Below are 9,421 nucleotides of genomic sequence, written 5' to 3' on the forward strand. Positions count from 1 at the left end.
GCTGCGTTTCCTCAGCGACCCCACTCCCACCCCCACCCCCACCCTAGTCTCTGCTGCGTACTGCGTTTCGCCCTCTGGCTTTAGACAATGAAAGCTGCCTCCTTCCCTATGAGGATTAAAGCATAAGTTATTATCCCTCCTGGACACATTTCGATCCCTCCCATGTGACGTCAGTGGCCTTCTCAGAGGTCTTCAGCCACGCTCCCCTTTGAGGCCTCGGGAGGGTGAGAGGCCTCCTGTGCCCACAAGTGTCCCTGATTTCCCGGTGTGAGCCTAGGTCATCACACTTCTACCTAATTCAAGGGCATCTCCCATCCTTCCCTCCCCCAAAACAAACAAACAAACAAACAAACAAAAACACCCACTGCATGCCCTTGATTCTGACTCATAGATACTCCATAGGGCAGAGTAGAACGGCTTCCTAGGTTTTCCAAGGCTGTAAATGTTTATAGGAGCAGACAGCCTCATCTACCCCCACCCCAAGTCCCTGCCTTTTCCCGCTAAAATGGTCTTGGGTCATTTGGGGGTGCAGGCAGAGCATAAACCTCTACCTACAAGCCATCTCCACCCCCAGGACACAGCAAGGGTTGGGGCACCTAGTAAGCCTGTTTTCAGATGAGGAAACTGAGATTGGAAGGGCAATTCACTGTTCACCACAGCTCCTGCCTGGCCCACTGCTCTGAGACAGTTTGCCCCACTCTGCAGAGGGCCTTCCCCATCAGGTGGGTGGGGCCTTCTTCCGGCTGCAGGTAGCTGGGCCTGGGGAGTAAGTTGTGTCCGCAGACCGGCAGAACCCCCAGTGGGCAGGGAAGGAAACTGGGTTCCTGGATGTTGTCCCCAGCCCTTCCGGACTCCAACCTAGGGCCCTGTTTCGCATGGCCTGCAGCCCTGGCCTGAGTGTGGGGGGAAGGGTAGGCGGACAGGAGGACCAGGTAAAGAAATGAGACTGAGCTGGGGGTTCACTCTGCAGTCTGCTCTGGGGTACCAGCTCTGCTTCCCCCAGAGAATGATTTCAGTTACCCCCTGCCTCCCTTTTGCTGGCACAGGTACCAACCCTCCAGACCCAACATTCCCTCTTAGAATCCAATATGGCTCTGATTCCTCCCAGACGTAAGTCTGGACTCCGTGTGACCTTTGTCCACTTATTAGCAGTCGCAGCTTGCGGGGGAGTGGGGTGTGAGGTCAAGGAGGACATGATCTTGACCTCCACTGAGTGTCCAACCCACAGGGCACTAAAGTTACCAGTCTGAGGACTGTTCTTATGAGCCGGGAGACTCAGAATTGTGCAAATGGTTAATGTGCTCAGCTGCGATCCAAAAATAATTGGTGGTTTGAGCCCACTGGGAGGTGCCTCGCAAAAATGGCCTGGCACTACAGTCTCTGGATAAAGCCTCCCAGGGAGGCAAGCTGGCCATTTGGAGCCTGGTAACGACTGGGGAATCAAGGGGAGACAGCTTCTAGCTCTGGCCGCCCTCAGTTATCTGTAGAAGGAACTGCCTAGAGGAGCCTGGGTGAGGGGTGTGAGTCCCATGCATGCTCAGCAAGTGGCAGCGCCAGTTAGCTTCTTCCGCTCCAGCTCCTTGGCCAGTCTCTGGGTGGTGGCAGCCTGCAACCCCCATGTACCTGGCATAGGGCCTGGACTCGGGTAATGGAGCCCCAGGCCTCACTTGGCTCGTCCTGCAGACCCCAGTGCAGTCTCGTGCCCGCCCAACAACTTCCAGTGCCGCACCAGCGGTGTCTGCCTGCCCATCGCCTGGCGCTGTGACAGTGATCGCGACTGCTTGGATGGCAGCGATGAGGACGAGTGCAGTGAGTGGCCACGCCCCCGAGGAGGGGCCTGTAGGGGGCGGAGCTTGAGGGGTTGAGTCTGAAGTTGGAAGAGGTCTCGGGTGGGTCTGGAAAGGAGGCAGGGCCATGCCTGTGGGGCGGAGCCTGTGGGAAAGATGGGGCCCATTGGACAAGTTGCCCATGGAAGGGGTGTGGCTTTCAGGGGATTGGGCATTGATAGGCAGGGAAAGCTGGGCTGGGATCTGGGGTGGGTGGAGCTTGAAAATAGGGCGGGATTTGTAGGTGTCTAGCTTAAGAGAGGTGGGGCTTAGGCAGGGAGCCGAGCTAGTGGAGTTAGATAGGGCTGAGGCGTCTTGTGGGGTGGTGCTCAGGGATGGGGAGTCAACCGGCCTGGGTGGTCAGGCTTGCAGGGGGAAGGGCCATGGGAGGACTTGACCCTCTGCGCGGGGATCCTGACGTTGTGCCCCTGACTGTCCAGGAATCGAGCCCCCAGGCATCGAGCCATGTGCCCAAGATGGGCAGTGCCCGCCACCCACTGGCTGCCCGGGTGGTCAGGGTAAGAACTCTCTCAACTGCAGTCCCCGGCCCTGCCCGGCGGGCGAGGTGCGCTGCGCGCAGGGCGGTGACTGCATCCCACGCACGTGGCGCTGCGACGGCCACCGGGACTGCCCTGACTCCAGCGACGAGCGAGGCTGCGGTGCGTGCCCGGGACCCGAGCGTGGGGCTGGGCTGGTGGTAGACAGGGCACGTGCCACCGAGCGAGTCACGAGGCACAGACGCGTGCCTCTGCTGGCACCTGCCTCCTGGTCCCAGCACGAGGCACGCTCAAAACCCAACCCAGTGCGACTCACAGCGACCTGACTGGGGAAGCTTGAATAGAGTTGCCCCGGGGAGTTTCCAAGGCCGGAGACCTTTATGGAAGCCACCGGCCACCTCTTTCTCCCGCGGAGCCACGGGTGGGTTCTAACCCCCAGCATTTTGGATGGTAGCTGAGCACTTAACCACTGCACGGTCACTTCCAGACTCCGCCCGGGCTGGGTATGAGTGAGCCCCCCTGGGCTCCCAGGAGTCTGGACCCCCATGACCGGGGCGTCCCCCGCCCCAGCTACTGAATGCTTCTGCCCCCTTGCAGGGACCACCGAGATCCTCCAAGGAGGGCACGCTTCTACCACGGTGTCCCCGGTGATCCTGGAAGGTGTCACCTACTTTAGCAACCCTGAGGATGAGGGCCAGGCTGAGGACCAGGACAATGGCCAGTCTGAAAACCAGAGTGCCCTGGGGGTCATCGCAGCGGCTGGTGAGAAGACCATCCCTCCCCACCTCCACACACTGCACACCTCGGGGCTTGCAGTAGCCGGTCCAGAGCATGGCTGGGGGAGGCTGGGGGCTGTTTGGAGCTCTCTGGGGCAGTGGGCTCCTCTCCTCCCACACACTCCTCTGTCTGTCCAACCCCCACAGCCGTGCTGAGTGCAGTCCTGGTCGCTGCAGCCCTCCTGGCCTTGTGCCAGCTCATCGGGCCCGGGCGGCACCTGAAGGAGACCCTGGTGATGTCAGAGAGCAAGGCGTTCCTGCTCTGAGGCCCACCCTGGCGACCTGCTTTCACCCGCCCCGCCCCACCCTGGCCTGCATCTCCCTGTGAGCCCTCCTCTTCCATCAAGCCCCCTCTGCACTGACCTGCTGCTACTCCCCCAGGAGGAGGCACCGAGCCGAGATGGAGGACCCACTGGCAGAGGCTGGGGGGCAGCCTAGGGGACTGGCCTCTTCTGAGGAGCCAGCACCCTATTCTTAGCTGCCCGATGGCCAGGCCCTGGAGTTTGGGGTGGTCCCCAGAGGCTTCCCTGGGTGGGAAGGGCCAACTGGGGACCACACTCGCTCAGGATGGGTTGGCTTCCAGCCACTCCCAGATCCCTTAGTGGGGCGGGACAGCCCCACAGCGACACTCCTGCTGCCTTGTCTGAGAAGGGTGATTAAAGGTGGCTCCCTCTCTGTCTGTCTGGTCCTCTGTCTTTCCGTCTGGGCAGCTGGGGAACCTGAGTAGCAGGTAAGGTAAGGGCAGTCAGGGCCTGGGCGTCCAGGGTTTCGCTGCCACCGCTCTTCCCTGGTGGAGTGCCCAGTGCCCCTCGGCCACTCTGCCCTTCACATCCTCAGGCTCAGGTGAGATTGGCCAGGTAGTAGACAGTATTCCTGGAGGACCTGTGATGAAGGGCCAAGCTCAGCCTGGGTCTTCCCCTCTCAGAATTCCTCCTCGGTGACATGGAAGCTGGGCATCCCAGCCTCAGCGCCAACCAGCTGTGACCTCCGGTTTCCTCATCTCCCAATGGGGCGTTTGGGGTCCCCATGCGTGACCTCCATGACATCTTTTGGTGGGCCAGGAATCCTTCCAGCTTTCCCCTGCAGCCAAGCTCTGGGAGAGCATCAGGACCAAACCCAGTTCCCCTTGGACTATGAGCCAGCCTCCCACCTCCCTCCCCAGTGGTCAGAAAATCTGGTGGGGATGGGGGCACGGGGGTACTGGGGGCCTCATTGGAGCTGGTCGAACTCAGCTTTGGGCTCCTTTTCCATTGGGATCTGGGCATCATGCTGGGGATGGAGTTCTCAAGCAGGCTAGGCAGAGGCAGTGGGAACTGTGCCAGGATATGGAGGGGTACTAGTGGCAAGGTGGGTTATGTGTTGGGCTGCTAACCTTAAGGTCAACCGTTCGGCACCACCAGTCTCTGCGGGAGAAAGATGAGGCTGTCTACTCCTGCGAAGAAGGACCGTGTCAGAAACTCGCAGGAGCAGCTCTGCCTCGTCCTGTGGTGTCACTATGAGTTGGAATGGATTCGATGTGGCCTTTGGTTTGGAGATAGACCTCCCAGTGGCCTGGCATCTATCCTTCCCTTCTCTCTTGATCTCCAACCTTCCAAGAGCCGGACTCAAGGCCCACCTTCCATTACTCCTGCCTCATTACCTAAGCACAGACAACCGTGCCCAATGGGATTACAGCCACTGTAGATGCATCCCCCCAGTTCATTTCCACTCTCAGCAACACAGGGCAGGGCAGAGCCAACGCTGTGGGTTGGCTGATTTGGGTGGTGGTTTACAGAGCGCGTTGATTTTTCGGTCAACAGTCTGTCCATGGTTGTTTGGTGGCATTGATTGCTGTCCCCACTGTGTCATAGCACCCCTCTCTCTTCCTCCCTGTGCCCCCATTCCTCTCCTCCTTTCCTGCTCTCTGACTTTTCTCCCTGGGCCCGTGTTGCCCCATGCTCTCAGGGCTGGTGGTTTTAAGGATTGGGCCCTCCTGGCTCTATTGTGTCCCGCATAGGCCTGCCTATTGTTTGTCTGGAAGCTAAGTCACGAGGGTACATTCAGTTTCAAGTTCAAGCCTGAAGGGTGTGTAAGGCCCCAAGACAATCTTTAAGGGTGCTGATTGCCACTTCTTAGAAGGAACGGTTAGTGCTTTTGAATCGCAGCCCTTTGGGTGAGCAGCCGACTGCTTGAACCACCGTGTCAGGCTTCATAACTACCACAGGGGCTTGGGCCAGAATCCTTGTGGCTAGTGCTTCAGGTGACCTTAGTTGCCACAGGTAGTAGGGCAAGGGGCTCGCCTGGGTGTTGGGGAGACGCTGTGGCCTGGCTTTGTTTCCTGGGAGCTGCACTCAGCAGCCGGTACCTGGACAGAGGACCCACGCCGCCACGGCAGCCGGTCCCTGGACAGAAGAGCCACGCAGGTTTGACTCCTGCGGTGTTTGCTTGGAAAGCAGGGCTTGCTTCTCTATCCACCACTCTTCCAGGAAGCCGTTTCCAGGAAATGCCAACCAGGTCCTGGCTGAACAGTCTGGGGTGGGAGGACGTCCAAGAGCAGAGGACAGTCCAGGTGCACTGTGCCCTGAGGGTTCAGCACCCTGACCCCAAGACTCTGGGTACTCATTCAAGGTGAGTCCCCTCACCCCCACCCAGACACAGACACCCCAGCCCTCAAAGCCTAAGCCAAGTTGCTGAGTTCACCCCATTCAAGGAGGTCCCATGGGTGTCAGAGTGGTCCAACGGCTGAGCTTTTGGGAGCAGGTTGGCAGGCCTTTCTTCTGAGGCACCTTGGAATGGGCTGGCCATCCGGACCATCCTGGGACTCCTGGTGGCTTACTGGTTGCTCATTGGGCTGCTAACCGTAAGGTCGGCGGTTCAAAACCCTAACTGCTCCTCGGGAGAATGACAGGGCTTTCTACTCCAGTCAAGTTTCCATCTGGAAGACTCAGGGACAGCCCCACCCTGTTCCACATGGTTGCTATGAGTCAGTATTGACTTGATGGCAGAGAGTGACCCCTGAGGCCATCACGCAGACAGGAAGCATCAACATGGGGGTGGGGGGAAGAGGTTCCAGGACACCGGAAGGCAGCCAGGTCACCAAGGACTCGGGGTGCCGGAGCTGAACTAGACAAGGCCCTTGCTCCAGAGAAGGCCCCCTGCATTCGGACTCCCAGACTCTCCAACTGTGAGCAACTAGGCCCTCCGGTGGCATTTGTATGCAGCAGAGCCAGGAGCTAAGACCATGGCCCTGACCTCTGAGGGTGAGGTGTAAGGCACCCATGATGAGGGGACACACGACAGAGAGGGTCGGGGATCTCCTGAGTGGCAAGGAAGGCGGATGTGAGGTGGCTGAGGAATGAGGGGTGGGGGTGTGCGTGTGTCCACTGTTTGCCCTCCCCAGATAAAATTCACTCAGCTGAGACATTCCCTGCCTCTATTTAGTTTGAAAACATTTTCATCACCCAGAAAGGAAGCCCGGCCCCATAGCCAGAAAGGAACGCCCCTTCCTCATCTCCCCGCCCCCTCCCACCCACGCCTCCAGCCCTCGGATGGTTGCGTGTTACCATGGAGTGGATCCCGGCTCCCAGGGTTTCCTAGGCAGCTCCCTCTTTCCGGGAGTAGATCCCCCAACTACCGGCCCAGCGGTGTGGACAGCAGCCAAGTGCTTACCTGTTGCGCCACTAGGACACCAGACCTCAGTGACCACTAATGGGCTTTCTGGAGCCACGGACTTACGGGCTTGGGACACATTTTCCTGGAAACAGAATCCAACCTTGCGTTAGACTTCTTTCGCGGCATGTGCTTTATCACATTTTCCCCCAACAGCCTTCGCGTGGACAACCGAGTGGCGGTCCTGGTACCCAACATGCCGGGCAGCCAACCCACCCCTGCCGGCTGTCCATATCTGCCTTCCCTTCTCACTCTATATGGATGCCGGGTGTCCCCTCTGCTACAATGCCCCCTCCAGTCCCCCTGCTTGCCCTAGACTGCTTCCGGAAGTAAATCTGACCTTGCTCTACCCTTGTGAGCAACCCTTGACATCAAGGTCCACCCACACGTTGTATTGGGAGCCAAAGACAGCCTCTCTCTTCCATAAATTTAGGTTTATTAAACGCTTTTCTTGTGAATGAGGCAATTTGACTTCCCGTACAGAAGGGTCACTGGGAGGAGATGAGCCAGTCAGGGTGCAGTATAGCACCAATGAAACACACAACTTTCCTCTAGTTCTTTAATGCCTTCTCCCCCACACCCTCCCATCATGATCCCAATTCTACCTTACAAATCTGGCTAGACCAGAGCATGTACATGGGTACAGGTAAGAACTGGAAACACAGGGAATCCAGGACAGATAGCTGAGAAGCAACAAAGTCCACATGGAAGAAGCACACCAGCCTGTGTGATCATGAGGTGTCGATGGAACCAGGTATCAGGCATCAAAGACCCAGAACAAAAATCATATCAATGTGAATGCGGGGGAGCACGGAGTGGAGACCCAAAGCCCATCTGTAGGCAACTGGACATCCCTTAGAGAAGGGTCACCGGGAGGAGACAAGCCAGTCAGGGTGCAGTATAGCACTTTTGAAACATATAATTTTCTTCTAGTTCTTTAATGCTTCCTCCCCCTCATTATCATGACCCCAATTCTACCTTACAAATCTGGCTAGAACAGAGCATGTACATGGGTACAGGTAAGAGCTGGAAGCACAGGGAGTCAGGAACAATATTAAGAGTATTGATACCAGGAGGGAAAGGGGAAAGTGGTGGTGGTGGTGGGGGGAACCCATTACAATGATCTACAGATCACCCCCTCCCAGGAAGATGGATAACAGAAAAGTGGATGAAGGGAAACATCAGTCAGTGTAAGATATGAAAAATTAATTTATAAATTATCCAGGAGGGTGGGGGAGGGAGGGGATAAATGAGAAGCTGATACCAAGGGCTCAAGTAGAAAGAACATGTTTTGAAAATGATGATGGCAACATATGTACAAGTGTGCTTGACACAATGGATGGATGAATGGATTGTGAAAAGAGGTGTATGGGCCCCCAATAAAATGATTTCGAAACAAAACAAAAAACACTTCACTTCAGGGGTTTCACAGCCCTAATCCATCCAAACAGCGTTGCTTCCTTCTGCACTGACAGTCCAAAGGACAGAACACTCAAACACCGCACGGAAACATCCAGGTAAGGCTCCAGGGCCACCCAGGCCTCTGCAGGGTCAGGCTGCTGATGACGCGCAGCAGCGCGCTGGATCCTTCCTCAAGGGGATGTGCGTGCGCCGTGTTGACCAAACGCAATGCCAGTGAGTGGACTCCGGAGTGGGCCAGGGAGCAGGGTAGAGCTGCCCTCGTAGATTTCGGAGACCGTAACTTTTTATGGGAGTAGAAAGGCTCATCTTCCCAGGAGCTGGTGGTTTCGAACTGCTGACCTTGCGGTGAGCTGCCCAGCAAGGAACCACTGCGCCCCCAGGGCTCCTGGCTAGGGGGACAGGGAAGAAGAAGATGGAGTGAGTGGCGCTTGGCTCCTCCGCTGGCTGACAGTGTGTAAATGCAGGTTGACTGACATCTGATCTGGGTCGGTGGGCTCATCAGTCAGGGTGATGGGGGGCGGTGGGTGGGGGTGGGACGACACATCACTGTCTGCACCACTCAGTCTAGGAGGCCACTCAGCTCAAACGACCATTTTTGTGAAGAACCAAATGCCAACGTGGAAAGACTCACCCAGGTGCATCCAGGAAGGTTCCGGTTTTCTAAAGACACGCTCTCGAATCCTCAGACAAGCCTACAAAGGGCTACGAACGCGTGGCTGCCTTGGAGAATCACTCGTGGCCCAGAAAGATTCCCAAGGAGCCAGTTGGCTCAGTTCCCAGAGTCCCTGCCCCCAGGGGCGCTTCCCACACCTGCACCGGGGCCTCTTTATAACGGGGAAAGGTGGACCCCATTCTGTGGACCCATTCACCCGTGCTTGGGCTTCGGGCTTAGGTTGAGTAGAGCTGGGATTTGAACTTGAGCCGCCTGCTGCTGGCTTCTGGGGTGTGGGTAGTGTCCCGAACCTGGAGCAGCCGAGACGGCGGGGGTGGGGGTTGGTCCCCCGGGGTCACAGTGTGCTGTGTGTCTCTGCCCAGTTCCGCTGCCCACATCAGACGCCCACCGCGGGTAGGAGGCTAGCTTGGGACGGAAGGCACTGCCCAGTGGGCGGGGAGAATCATAGCCTGACTCTTGGAATTCCCACTGCCCACCCCATGCCCCAGCGTTCCCCATCACTCCCTTGGTTGTCTGTCATCATCTCTGCAGCTGGATGTCACCTCTCATCACCATCACAGCTGCCTCCCCAACCCCTTC

The 9,421-nt window shown here is 57.6% G+C and overlaps 1 protein-coding gene across 1 annotated transcript in view; it reads left to right on the top strand.

The window, feature by feature from the left end:
* CD320 (CD320 molecule) overlaps nucleotides 1-3,774 on the top strand; it is a 4,360-nt gene extending 586 nt beyond the window's left edge. The window contains exons 2-5 of the mRNA XM_013008510.2: nucleotides 1,684-1,809; nucleotides 2,267-2,485; nucleotides 2,921-3,085; nucleotides 3,247-3,774. Coding sequence (XP_012863964.1) covers nucleotides 1,684-1,809; nucleotides 2,267-2,485; nucleotides 2,921-3,085; nucleotides 3,247-3,365 — 629 coding nt within the window. The 3' untranslated portion in view covers nucleotides 3,366-3,774. The remainder of the gene's footprint in view (nucleotides 1-1,683; nucleotides 1,810-2,266; nucleotides 2,486-2,920; nucleotides 3,086-3,246) is intronic.
* Nucleotides 3,775-9,421: the final 5,647 nt, after the last annotated feature.

The sequence above is a fragment of the Echinops telfairi genome, unplaced genomic scaffold (genome assembly GCF_000313985.2).
Source record: "Echinops telfairi isolate 266 unplaced genomic scaffold, ASM31398v2 ScPeMD7_36;HRSCAF=134, whole genome shotgun sequence".
NCBI lineage: Eukaryota > Metazoa > Chordata > Mammalia > Afrosoricida > Tenrecidae > Echinops > Echinops telfairi.